Source organism: Pleurodeles waltl, chromosome 8 (assembly GCF_031143425.1).
Source record: "Pleurodeles waltl isolate 20211129_DDA chromosome 8, aPleWal1.hap1.20221129, whole genome shotgun sequence".
Taxonomy (NCBI): Eukaryota; Metazoa; Chordata; class Amphibia; order Caudata; family Salamandridae; genus Pleurodeles; species Pleurodeles waltl.
Window position 1 is genome coordinate 418,503,777 of NC_090447.1, and position 14,408 is coordinate 418,518,184.

A 14,408-nucleotide genomic window follows, 5' to 3' on the forward strand; every position below is an offset into this window, starting at 1 on the left:
TGGCTGATACTTTCCCTACACATCACACATGACAATTGCACTATGCCTCTTCCTGTTAATGATGGTTAAGGTTATGTCCTGGAATGTTAACACCCTCCTTGATTGCATCAAACGATCAAGTGCTGGGCACACAATGTTCCTTTCTTGGTCCTTCCACTATGACTGGGTGTTTCATGCTGAGTTCTCCCAGGGGTGGTGATTTTAATACATAAAGTGTTCCAACTAGAGGGGTTTCTGCCACCCATGTGGACGACCAGAGGCGCTATGTATGGGTTGAGGATCGACTCAAGGGCCAACAGTACCATTTCTTATCAGTCTATGTTCCCCAACCACAACTTCAGTCAACAATACAGGCACTTCGAGACCTCTTACTCAAGCTTCCTCAGAGAATCTCACTGATAGGGGGTGATTCTAATGTCATCCCCACCCTGCGAGGGACACTTCTGAATCCCCCAGACCACGCTGTCAGACCCTCTCCAGACAGCTCTCCTTGTGGGCCGATTTGATGGGCATTTGCGATGCATTGAGATTGTAGCAATTCTGCGTGGTCATGTTTACCCATGTATCCGTAGCACATAAAACATTGTCATGCATTGATCAGATCTAGCTCCCGGCACCTGACTTCCTCCACCTTGCGCACGTGCAGATCCTTCCCAGAAGCATTTTGGATGATGCCCCCACCTCCTCGAGCTGTGCCCTTCCTGCACTGCATTTGAGACCCAATAGGAACATTAACGCCTAGTATCTCATGGATCAAGACTGTGCTGATTTTGTAGAGGTAGAGATTCAGTGATTCCTTTCAATGAACCAAGACCGGTGGCATCCACTGGGACTCTGTCGGCAGCCAGCAAGTCTACCCTTAGAGAATTGATTAAGAGGTATATCCAGGGCAAGGAGGCACACATGTTGTCGCAAATGACAGCGCTGGAGACTCAGATCTTTTTCTTGAAGTGACAGATGCACCACCAGGCCTTGCCTGACCTAACCGCAGGCTGAAGCTGGCGAGGTATAGCCTGAGACAGACTTCCTTGGAAGAAGGCAGGCAGTGCTGGAGGACGTCAACCAAACAGGTATATGAACAAAGAGATAAGTCTTGCAAGATCTTCTACTACCTGGGCCCAAAGGGACACAGCTGTTTGAGTGGTACCCTCGACTCAGTCTTCATGAGTGGACTGAGGCGGTGGCACAGGTCTTTGAAGACTACTATCACACACTCTACGTTGCAGCCCCCAGGCAGCCACAAGAAGTTGATCATCTGCTACAGAGGGATATCCCATTGCCCTCGATTCCTTTTGTCCTTGTCCCACGACATTGACCAGCCAACCACGATTGAGGAGATTTGTGAAGAGCTGTCCGACCTGGCCCTAGGGAAGACTCCGGGTCCAGATGGCTTTATGATTGAGTTCGTCAAACCTTTTAGGGATCTCTCCCACTCCCTCACCTCCTGGAGTTATACACCAAGGCAGCAAAACAGGGGTAGTTTCACCAAGGGTTAGACACAGCAACTATTGTATTGATCCCTAAAGCAGGTCAGTCCTTAGACGGCTGTTCCTCATATAGGCCTAGCTCCTTCATTACAGACATCAAAGTATTCACAAACATCATAGCCACCCGACTCAGCCCAACCCTACCTTACCCTACCCATCCAGTTCAATGTGGATTCATGCCAAACATGTATCCGAAAAGTCCAAGTGGCACTCTCCCAGGCACATTGCATCAGCTACCCTACAGACTTTGGTGGGCCTTTGACACCACTGACTGGTCCTTCTTGCAAGTGATGCTGCAAAAAGAAGGACTTGGACCTCACTTTTGCAAATGGGTTGGTCTTCTATATGCTAGTCCAATCATCCAGGTTCGGATTCATGGGGCCCTTTCACCACTATTCCCACTCTGTAGGGCCACCCGCCAGGGCTGTCCTCTATCCTCACTTTTATCTGCCTTAGTGATTGAGCCACTGGTGTGCCTCATTCGTTGTGATGCAGGGATGGGCCTGGGTAGGGGAATCGGAGGAGATATAGCACTATACGTTGATGATATTCTTAGTTCCTGGCGATCCCGCAGTACTTGCGCCCATGGTGCTTGGAGATTCTCCGTCTAAGTGGGGAGGCCTCTGGACTCAGAGTCAATAAACCTAAAGCCCAATTGCTGCCAATCGAGGGGGATGCAGGCGGCCATTACTGGTGTGCTGCAATCCCACTACACTGCCTATCTTTTAAATACTTGGGAATCTACATCTCCAGTCTCCCAGAAATGGCATGGAGCATTAACCGGAGTCCTCTGACAACTCTACCTTTGAACCCCCTGGGAGATTAGCCATGTTTAAAATTACGTTTCGACCACGCTTCTTGTAAATTTTTTCAAACTTCTGTCCGATCCCCCTGAGATAGTTTCAGGCACTGACTTCTAATGTTTCCGCCTTTCCTTGTGATGGCAGAGTAGGAATGGCAGACCTCTATGGTTTTTACATAGCTGCGCAACTCACTGTGATTAACAACTGATTTAACAGGGGGTGAGATGACCCTGTTTACTGGGCGGAATTGACCCTGCTGGGCCTGGATGGGCTCCTGGGCTTGCTTTACAGGGCCCCAATCCCCCAGGCTGTCCCAGACTGTACATGGGAGATCCTGTAGTGCTAGAGGGCAGAGCTTCTATTCAGTGGATGGGAACACAAGCTCACCAGGATGACCCTGCTGAGGCAGAGGACGTGGTTACATCACACTGCTGGCCTGCAGGGCTTTGAGAAGTGGGACAGAATAGGAATCACCCATCTTGAGATGTCTGGTGTGGTGAGACCATACTTTTGTTTCAGGAAATGCAAGAGAAATAACCACACACAGTTCCATCAATATCTGCAATTGAGCCACGCCCTATCAACTCACATCTTAACAGGCACACAAATTCCTGAATTCAACCTTCTTGAAGCTAAGATCTTACTGGGAAAACTGGGCAAGGGAACCATCTCTAGGGTTTACCTTTATTTCATCATTAATGCTCCAGACCACTTCGCAGGGCTGCATGTGCGTTGGGAGGCATTGGGGGGTGGGGAAGTGACATAGACGATGATAACTGATGCAAAGCCAGATTGGCCCCTAGGGAAATGGCTATTTCCTTGCTTCTTGCATGATCCAACCTAACTATTTCCATTTTGCTATATGACTCCATGGCGACTTCACCATGCCAGCAGGACCTCCCAGGTCAAGCTGTTCCCTGGTAGAGGTGGACTTCTTCCACATGGCTTAGGCTTGTCCAAAACTGATCCCCTTTTGGGAGGGGATAGGAGAAGAGCTCTCCATGGTTCTGGAATGGGAGGACAAAGGAAGGGACGGACCTTTATTGGGGTAACACCACCAGTGGCCAAATGTGATAATGATTGTAAATGGAAATCCCCAGGACCCCCTTTTGGTGGCAGAATGGAGGAGTGGTGGGAGACTGGTGTGCCCAGCAGGAACAGTCAATTTATGAGGCGTGGGCCACCAAAACATGAGAAGATCTGGGGCAAGTGGTGAGGCTATCATGGTTTGGATGTGGGGACTTAATATAGGTATACTGGAAATGTGCCTACTGTGTAATTGTGTAGAAACTGGTCATATTGTGTGTCATTAATGTAGTTAAAATCACTAAAGATTGGTTATAAAAAAAATCATCTACTTCTATTTTTCACACTACAAAGCAACCTGCCTTTAGCTCATGTTGTGTTGTTTGGTGGCTGTTGAAAATTACAGTCACATGAGAGAGGCGTTACATTCTGGTATGGAATCACACAACCAAAAGGTGAACACTGTTAGCAGGGTAACAAGACATGGCATGCCCTCCAAGATAGTTTAGACAGCCTCCGAAAAGTCAGAGTGAGGTAACCTGGTACGACAGCGCAGTGCTACCAAATTAGCCATGCCTCGACCTACTGAGTCAGTGGTATTCATACCACATTTTATTGCAAATGTAGCTGCCTCTCGTCCATACTGAAGTGCCTGGGCGAGTTCGCACCAGGTCTCTTCTGGAAGCAAAGGCAGCAGGGCGTGCCACTGAATCTCACAACGCATGGGAAAAGAAGCCTAGAACGCATGCTTTGTTTACTGACTGCAAGGCTGAGCTGGCTGAGGAGAAAATATTTCTTCAACAAGTTTTCAGCCATCTGGACTCCCTGTCTGGAGGAAAGTTAGGGAGGATGCTGGAGTGAGAGGAGGCTGTAGCGGCCTGCACCACAAAACATTTTGGAGCTGGGTGCCTGGAGAGACAGGCTGGGTTCTCAGGGGCAGGCTAGTGTTTATGTGCCAGTCCACAGGGGCCCCTGTAGCGGGGCTTAGCCCAGGCCCCTAATAAAGGGGTATACAGTGCTTCACTGTAGGGGAGCACAGGCTCTACTCCTGTTTGGCCCTGGTGAAGCACTTTTATCAAGGGGACAGTGGTCACCTCCACAGTGGGGAGCTGCAAGTCTAGGACCATAGCTGCCTTCTTCAGCACCTCAGTGAAGGAGGAATTCATCTCTGTAACAGGACTGGGGGGGAAAGGAGGACTGAAGCCGGTGAGGACTCAAGGTCACTAGCCTCACCCACCTCCATCAGCCACTATCCTCTAGAAGAGGTTGGACAGTCTTGTCCATGGGTTTCCTAAACCCAAGCTCCACTCCTGCGCCTCCAAAAGTCTGTTCTCTTGTAAAAAAAAAAACAGCAAGGGACTGTTCAGAAAGATGGGGTAAGGTGTCCGAGCCAGATGGCACCACTGTCACTGCACTTGATGCCATCTGGCATTGGTGCAGTGCGTCTTGGTGTCAGAGAGAGTGATCAGCTCAGCGTTGATCAGCATCACTGATGTTGTTGTTAGCATCAGCTGATCGAACTCTATCATCGCAGTTGGAAACCCCATAGGGCTGTGCACTGGAGCCGGATCAGAATACAGATCCAGAGGGCCTAACTGATGCTGAGGGAAAACCCTCTGGTGTGGATTCAGGTAGGACACCTCTCACCTCCTTGGGGCTCGAAAATGCACCAGAGGAAGGTAGGGGCCCAAAGAGTGCATGAAAGGAATTATAGTAATCCCGCATCTGGGTCAGTCACCTCCAGCTCCAGGGAAAGCAGGGAGGTGTGGGGTGGACGCTTGCACGGACTCTTTAGCCGGACGCTGGGAGAGGGCGTCTGAAATGCAGGACTTCCGTGATGATGTTGCGGGGTACTGCATCTGACTGCCTGCGTTTCAATGTCTTATCCTTCGATGTCGAGAGTGATGTACGCTTGCAGGAATTGCTCCTGGATCAGTCTCCCGATCGCTTCCAAGACCTTGAACGAGACCGACGTTGCAAGGCCTCCGCCAGTCGCACTGACAGGATCCTCCTGTGACATCCCCGCGAAATCTATGGGCAAAGGCAATGGCAGGAGCAGTAATGCTTGGAGTCGTGGTATTCCCTGAGGCACCAAATACAAAATGTATGAGTGTCTGTGGACGAGAACTGCCTGCCACAGGACCCACAAGGTTTGAACCCGGAGGACATGAGAAAAAAGGGCACACTGTTTCTTCAACATAAAAATATTGAGATAGGCCAAAAAAAGGCCTGAGGAACTGCTCTTGATCCACATGGGAAGGACAGAAAAGAAGGAACTGATGTCAGCATATCAGACGGGGGATTATATGGACTCCATCAACGTCAAATCCAGTTTAAGATATCGTTATGGACTCGCACATGCCTTCTTCCGACGCACAGAGGTACTGCTAAAAAAATTCTGGATCCAGTCTTGGGTAGAATTTCAAAGGTAAGGAATCTGCAGCTAGGTGTCTTTATCAGATATTTCTTTTATTGTCAAAGATGAACGTTCAATTCGGTAAATGTCTTTTTATGGTCACAAATGAATGTCCAACTTGACATGATTCTTCATACAAAATAAGACATGACAACCTTGATAGAGTTATTGAGAACAGTCAATAAGTGTTCAAATATAATTCCTGAAAATTAGTCACTCAGCTCAAAAGTTTGATCTTCCAATTGAAGATGTCTCACTTAGAAAAACAAACAGAACTACCTTAAGTGCCTTGCTCCAATATCTTTATTTGAGCCAGATACAGTGTGTGAGACCACCTAGTCCGTAAAGGAAATACCCCCTCCCCTCACTCACCCCCCATAGCACCCACACTCCCCTTTTTCGACACCCAGCGAGGTCTAGGAGCCCCATGGATAATTTCTCGTGGTTGTAGCTCCATATCATTGGTGAACCCCATTCTTTTCTGTGTTCACCAGGCTGAAGGACTACAGTAATCACGTTTGCTTTAACCTCAACAGAAGGCATTTGTAAAGCCATACCAGTAGCACGTCTGATGACTACCGCAAAGGAAGCACTCTTCCAAAGGCAGCCGAAGGGGGGTGGGATTCCGTCCTGCATTGGAGGAAGTACCAAGACTGTCCGCTTACAAATCCAAGCACATATTTTTATCATCATAAGCATCCTCCATCATCTTCATTGTTGTTTCCAAATGGGGGTACATTCTGGTCAAAGCTGGAACCAAAAAGATGATGGAGCAACTCAGGACATCGCTGTGACAAAAGGAGGGTTTGTCGAAGCCAGATTGAAGGGGAACGGATTGCGCTGAAGTCGAGTAACAGCACAACTGCAGTCGGGCTTGAGGCAGATTCGGCTCAGGTATCAACACCAGGATCAGGATAAGGTCCACCTCTGGCGGGACCGGTATTGATGAACAAGTTACTTACCTTCGGTAACGAATTATCTTGTAGAGACTATCGAGCTGCAGATTACTTACCTTAGAATTCCCTGGCGTCAGCTTCGAATCCTGAATTTTTCTGCTGAGCATTATCCTGCGCCCGCCGTCAGATGGCATCGTTCAGATCCACATGGCACCACCCCGGCGCGCGGACGACAGTTCTTTTCCACAACTTTCCACACCAGAAGCGCAGTCATGGAAGAACCAACTTTTTTCTGATTGTCTCAACAAAAAGTCATGCCCTGGATAAAGGGTAAAAATCTGAACAACATATCCGCAAAGTGGGAGGCTTGGGTGGGTGTAAGGCGGTCCTCTGGCAGTACCACAACCTCATCCTCGCACGGGGTGCTGGGAAGCAGAGGACGGTGGCTAACTTGTGGCTGGCGTGGTACCGCGCCCCTTCCGAAGCCTCAAAAGGGACGAAAGACAGACTGCTGACGAGTCAGCGCTGAAAAGGCCCAAGGATCTGGCCATAGCTCGAGAATCCTTGAACCCGTCAAGCGCAGAGTCTACCTTCTCACCAAAAAGGCGAGAGCCATCAAAGGGCATATCCATCAAACTCGACTGGACAGCCCCTGAAAAGCCAGTAGAACGGAGCCAGGCGTAGCGATGTAGGGCCACTGTCGAAGAAATCACAATGCCCAGTGAGTCGGTCGTGTCCAAGCCAGACCTGATAGTAAAATTGGCTGCATCTCTCCCATCCTTCACAGCATGGGTGAGAGTGTCCCGTATGCCCTCTGAGACCTGGGGCAGCACCTGTGCCACTGTATCCCATAAGTATGGGAAAGCGGCCCAATAGGCAAGAGGTGTTTACTGATCTCAAAGCCAGGCTGGTGGAAGAAAACAACTTCTTTCCAAGTTGGTCCAGCCTGTTGGATTCCCTATCCAGAGGGGCAAAGGGGAAGGCCCCACAGGAAGTGGAGGCTAGGACCACCAAGCTCTCTGGGGTGGGGTGTTGGGTGAGGAAACTACGGTCATTTGGAGCAGGTCAAAGGCGGCGGCCAATTGTCCTATTCACAGGAACCCCTGTGCTGGGTTTGGACCATGTACCCAGAAGAACATCTGTTAGGGCCTCACTGAAGAGTAACATCGGCTCCGATGTAGCAACCCCCGGCTGAAGCACCTCCATCAGAAGATTAGTCTTGACTGGCACCATAGGCATATCTAGGTCCAAGACTTCAGCTGCCCTACGCACCACCGCTGCATAAGAAACACCCTCCTCCGTAGCCACAGCAGGAGGAGAGAGCATACCAGCATCTGGAGAAGTATCCAGTCTACTGGCTTCCCCTAGATACTCATGCCAGTCCTGTTCTTGCTCTAATCCATACTCTAAAGGGTTTCTGCAGGGAGGGGTCACCTCAGTTCTGGACACCTTAGGAGTGGTCCTGGCTGGGGTGGTCACTCCTCCCTGTTTCCCTAATTTTCCTGCCAGACTTGCCGACAAAAGTGGGGCTTGTCCGGGGGGCTGGCTTCTCCATTAGCTGGAGTAACCTGGGGCACTGTAACCCGCGGCTTGAGTCTCCGAGGTTGACCGCCAGGTGTTACAGTTCCTGCAGGGGGAGGTGTGAAGCACCTCCACCCAGGACAGGCTTTCGTTTCTGACCAAAGAGTGCACAAAGGCACTCACCCCATGTGGTAAGAAACCCGTCTGAAAGTGGCAGGCTGGCACAGACCGGTCAGTCCTACACTAGCAGTTGGGCTAACATACAGGGGGAATCTCTAAGATGCCCTCAGTGTGCATTTTTCAATAAATCCCACACTTGTCCTGAGAAGATTGATACCAAACGTCCCAGTATTCAGTGAAGCTATGATGGTGCTGTGGAGCTTGTAATGACAAACTCCCAGACTATATACTCAATATGGTACACTACACTTACAATGTCGAAGAATGGACTTGGACACTGTAGGGGCATATTGCTCGTGCAGCTATGCCCTCACCTTTGGTATAGTGCATCCTGCTGTAGGGCTGTAAGGCCTGCTAGAGGGGGGACTTACCTATGTCACATGCAGTGGTTTGTGGGCATGGCACCCTGAGAGGGGTGTCATGTTGACTTTGCCTTTTTCTCACCACCAGCACACACAAGCTGTCAGGCATTGTGCATGTGCTGAGTGAGAGGTCCCCTAGGGTGGCATAATACATGCTGCAGCCCTTAGAGACAATCCCTGGCCACAGGATCTTTGGTAACATGGGTACATTTTACAAGGGACTTAACTGTGTGCCAGGGCTGTGCCAATTGTGGAAGCATAGGTACAGTTTTAGGGAAAGAACAGTGGTGCTGGGGCCTGGTTAGCAGAGTCCCAGCACACTTTCAATCAAAGTTGGCATCAACACTAGGCAAAAGGTTGGAGGGTAACCATGCCAACAGTGGCACTTTCCTACACACAGGCAACAAAGAAAAGGAGTCACAGCTATAGTTATACAATCAAAAGGAAACCAGCAAAAGGAGGGCGAGATGCACGGTCTGGTTTCTTGGCAATGGTTCATGAAAGATGCTACTTTCCAGCCCTGCACACTCTGGGATCCCAGGCAAGCATGATGTATAACACCAAATCTGAAAGACTAATTAATTCATGTAGTATTGCATTTGGGAATGGAACAAGCATATTTGTCTGTTACACTGTTTACCCTCTGGATTCAGCAGTAAAGGGTTTAGGAGAAATAACAGTACTGCTGAATTGTAAGAATATCTACCTTTCCATCTGCTGTCACAGCAAATAGAGTTTGTTCACCACCAATTAACTGTACAGGTCGTAGTGTTGCCAGTGCCTCACATGGGGTTGGAACTTTCACTTTTGCTCCTTCAATGCCACCGAGCTGTCCCCTATGATTGTGACCCCAGCCATAGATAGTTCCACTGCCACCAGCAGAAAGTGTCCAGTCATCGGGTCTCCTGCATTAACACATACAAATGTCCACATTAAAATTTTTAAAAAACCTAAGCAAAGGACAGATGCAGACTAGGAAGCAAATATTTTAATACAAGATTTCACTCTATATAGAGAGTTAAATAAATATATAATAGAAAAATACAGGATGTCATCATATGAACTTCAACACTGTGTACCACAGCCTCTTGGCAGGCACATTTAATTACTAAACATTAGTAATTTTCAAGCCTCCACCTTGTTCACTGAGAATGTATTTCAATAGCATACAGAAAACACAGATATTTCAAACACCACTCAATTAAATAATCACAGCTATCAAAATGGTGCTCTTTTCAACATGCCAAAAAGTAAATAACAGGGTTAAATGACACGAAGGTTAAAAAAGTACTCCATAAAATGGATGTTCAAGTGGCTGTTTTCAGTAAATGGCACCATGGAGCATCTTGTGATAGAGCAATCATTTTAGTTTGACTCGTTTTTCAAGACACAACAAAACACATTTCGGACACTGGGAGTGAATGCAGCACAAAGATGTTTTAGCAATACACATGCACATCAAATCTAAATCAAGGGCTGCTTTAATAAAATTAAGTCATACAAATCCGCCACGACAAGCTTTCTGCAATTGTTGAATAGGGTGTAGCACAATCAATATTCAAAAACAGTCTCAGGATTTTATAGACACACATTGACCCCATATCATTTTGGACAACATGGTTCAGTGTTACAACAGCCATGATTCTCGACCACTCCTCACTGTTTACAAGAAATAAATGGCAAGTGAAAACCACACTGCACATCTGTGTAAGTATAATAACCTGTTCATCCACTGGACAAGCTGCTCATCTTGCTCCCGCTTAAATACTTCATGGCTCTCATGGAGAGCATTCATATTTTCATTATCTGCCATTAATTCACGGATTTTCTTGGCCACCTGTTAAAAAGAAAAAAAGTGTACAATCACAATCTGCAACAGAGAGCAGTTTTTGAACTGCATCATTGGTGGTAAAAGTGTTTCCAGACAGTATATTCCCCACTGTGATTGGCATGCAGAACTTATACCCGCCCAGGTTTTTGCTTAGTAGCTTAAGTTACCATATTTCTCTCAGACCTCATCATGAAAATGGTACTGCATCAGATTAACATTTTTTGGCAAGCAACGAAAAATATAGAACTTTACTTAAAGACATACCTTTGCTTGGTTTGGTGTAAACCATCCATTCTGATGTGCACCAAAGTTATTTAATCTCTCTCCACGCCTTAGTATGCAGTTCCAGAATTCCACTCTCACGATTTAATCATCTGTTGTTGATTGTTTTTCTTTTAAAACATTTTTTTCAAACTAAAACTCCAGTGTGGAAAGGCATTATGTCCCCCTCCAAACACTGCAAGGTTTACACATTGTTGGAATTGTTGCAAACAATTCTAACTGGTTTGCATGAGGTAATCATCTGATGTTTGGACTCTGGACATGGCCAAGTCAAGGAGTGTGCTCTCAGGGACCCAAAAGTGACCTGGGATTGTGGAGCAAAGCTCTAAGCTGCAGACCATCGAAAAAAGAAACTGTGCAAGACCTGCTTGAAGTCAAGGGCACTATAACTTGTACCGTCATAGATTTCATGCTATCTTTGATGTAATAAACAAGTTACTTACATTCAGTAATGCTCTTTCTGGTACAGAGTCTATATAACCCAGATTCTTTATCTTTTGAATACTTCCCAGGCATCAGACTGGATGAACTTACCTTTGGTAAAAATTATCTGGTAGAGACATATTCTAGTTGCAGATTCCTTACCTTAGAATTTCCCCCAGGCTTTAGTCTGGATCCTGAGATTTTTCTCGAGCAGTACCCGTATGTGCCATCACATGTGCGTACGTCGACAGCATTGTGGTTGCTAGATATGACGTTGCGGGTCCTATATAGGCACCACCCCGAGTGCTGATGTCAGTTTCTTTTCAAGACTTTCCATGCCAGAAGCGCGGAGCCTTGAAGAACACTGACTCTAGTGCATCAGACCTATGGCCCTGAAAGGGAAGTCCCTGTCCCTAGAAATCAGTTTGCAGAGCAGGGAAGATTGGGTGAGTTGGTAAGGAATCTGCAACTAGAATATGTCTCTACCAGATAATTTGTTACTGAGGTTAGTAACTTGTTTCTCTGTTAGAGACCTCTAGTTGCATATTTCTTACCTTAGAATAGACACCCAAAGCAATACCATCCCCGGAGGTGAGTCTGCGAACCAAGATCATACTAGGACATTCTGCAGAACCGAATGGGCAAAGTACATGTCCCTTCAGATCTGACTGTCCAAGCAGTTGTGTTTGGTGAACATGTGCAAGGATGCCCACATTGCTGCATGACAGAGGTCCAAGACTGGAACTCTGCCGGTAGAGACCATAGTCTAGACACAGATTCCTTACGTTGAAATTCTCCCAAGGTGGCAGCCTGGATCAAGAAAAAACTTTTCAGGAATACTTCTGTGCATCGGTAAGGACGCTGTGCGACTCTGTATCACTGTCGTCCACCGGATAAGACGTTGACGGAGTCCATATAATTCCTCCTCCGACATCAGTTTCTTTTGTGACTAGAATCCGCGCAACAACACACAGCCATCATAGAAACTGACAATGGAACAATGTGGCAACAAAGATAGATAGATGTAAATTTGCTCTACGACTACCAAATCAAAATGCATAGTAAGATAATAGCCATGAAGAGATACTGAGGTAAGGTAAAATAGTTCACATAACAAGGAGAATGGGTGCGTTGGTAAGGAATCTGTGGCTACACTATCTCTCTATCAGATAAGGAGTTATGGAAGGTAAGTAACTTGTTCATCTGATAGTGGTATCTAGCCACAGATTCCTTACCTTAGAATTAGATGCCAAAGCAATATCAACCCAGGAGGTGGGTCTGCAGAGCATTCTACCAAAGTCTTACATATAATCAACCGGGCTAACTGAAGGTGGAGTAGACCAGCCATGAGAGAGAACGGTGAGAAAGCACATTCATCTCAGCAGAAGAGCAGTGGAAAGACCCACAGAACATGTCAAGAAAACATGGAAAGCCATGCAAGGCGGTGCACACATGACAATGAAAAATCAATCTGTCAGTAAACAACAAGCAATAGGAAAATAAAAACCTATAGCCCTAAGGTAGGAGCTGTACAGAGGAAGAGCTGAGGACTAAGGTGCAAGACCACCGCAACAGTCACTGAGATAATCGGATGGAACACCTAAAAGGGGGGTCCTCAGAGAAAATGAAAAGAGGAGTCATGCCTGCATGCTGCCACAACCAGGATGTGTAGTCAACAGGATCAGCAAAAAGAAAAATCAATGCTTGTAGGGCGACAGAGCGAAAGACAGTGCACATCTCCAGGAACACCAAAGGAGAATCTGTAGAGAAGTGGAACAGAACTTTAAAGCACACAGAAAGGGTCAACAGGGGACACGAAAGGTGTGCCACATGCACAACATGTGAAGGAGAAATGAGGGGATTTTTAAAGATATAAGCTGAAACACACACATATATATTTAATGACACGGATGTGCATGTGTCTATAGATAAATATAGAGCCAGCCTAGTTAGACACACGTGTAGATATAAATATAGATGCAGACCTATAGAAATATCACTATATATATTTATTTAAATATATATATTTCGAAATATAGAAACAAAAGGGCTGAGCACACAGCAACCTAGTAGCAAAATAAAAGAGGGGAGAGAGAAAAATCACACCCCTCAAGAAAGAAAGAAGTAGGTCAAGCAGGAAAAAACAATGCTAACGGAATTGAAACCTAAAAAGAAGATGGTAGAACAAGTTTCTGAAAGAAAACAACAAAAAACCTTGTGGTATAGGATCAAAGATTAACACCAGGTAGAAAACAGCCAAAGGGGAAGATGCCAACCATCGAAAGGCTAAGGTCATGGCAACCCGAAATGCAGCAGACAGAAAAAAGTGGCTGAGAGAAAAGACAGAAGGACAAAGGGACAAAACCTGCGTAAAAGAAAGCGGTCCAAGTATGTGGACCAAATGAAAAAATATCTTAAAGGAGCAAGGCAAATGAACAAAACAATATGTGACTACTGTGACATAAATGTCCTGCAGACGTTTCGAGAAATGACTACCTTTGTGCAGCCTTCATAAAAAGGATTAAGCAATTGCTAAGACTCAAATCCTTCACATTAATTGCTGGATGATGACCACAGGCACACATAAGAATCCCAAGGAGGGAGAAACCCGAAAGGCATAGGGAGAGAAACAGCTAACCTGAGAGGGAAAGGTTATCATTCTTGAAGAAAGACTACAGGTTAAACGGAACCCATCGGGAAGAAAACAAGGATGGGGATGGGAAAGGACCCATACGTAGATGAATTAAGCCCTTAACCTACAAAATAGCAGGCCAGGGAGAAGACAAAAAATGGCCCGCTGACATTGTGGAAAAAAAGGAAGCAGCAAGGAAGAAACATACATTTCTATACATATATATGTATACGAGCAATCAGTGAACTGCATCCAGGATTGAACAGAAAAGGTCAGAAGAAGGACTACAACATCCATCAAGAAGATGATGACTGTGGCACATGGCCATACAAAAAGCACGTGGGCCTGTGCACAAGAGGAAGAGCAGCAGTGTAGCATGCTGGCTCTGTATATACTATATCAAAATGAGATATAGTGTGCACAGAGTCCAGGGGTTCCCCAGAGGCTTCACAGAGCCTAAAGTAGATAATACTAATGCTCTCTTTTGTGGTAGTGTGGTCGAGCAGTTAGGCTTATCAGAGGGTAGTGCAAAACATTTGCTGTACACAC

The 14,408-nt window shown here is 46.5% G+C and overlaps 1 protein-coding gene across 4 annotated transcripts in view; it reads right to left on the minus strand.

Annotated features, from left to right (window-relative positions):
• Positions 1-14,408, minus strand: part of HERC2 (HECT and RLD domain containing E3 ubiquitin protein ligase 2) — a 1,448,528-nt gene that overhangs the window by 231,659 nt on the left and 1,202,461 nt on the right. For all 4 annotated transcript variants that reach the window (XM_069204283.1, XM_069204284.1, XM_069204285.1 and 1 more), the window contains 2 exons: positions 10,413-10,528; positions 9,398-9,596 (listed from right to left, as the gene is read on the minus strand). In XM_069204283.1, the coding sequence (XP_069060384.1) occupies positions 9,398-9,596; positions 10,413-10,528 (315 nt within the window). The remainder of the gene's footprint in view (positions 1-9,397; positions 9,597-10,412; positions 10,529-14,408) is intronic.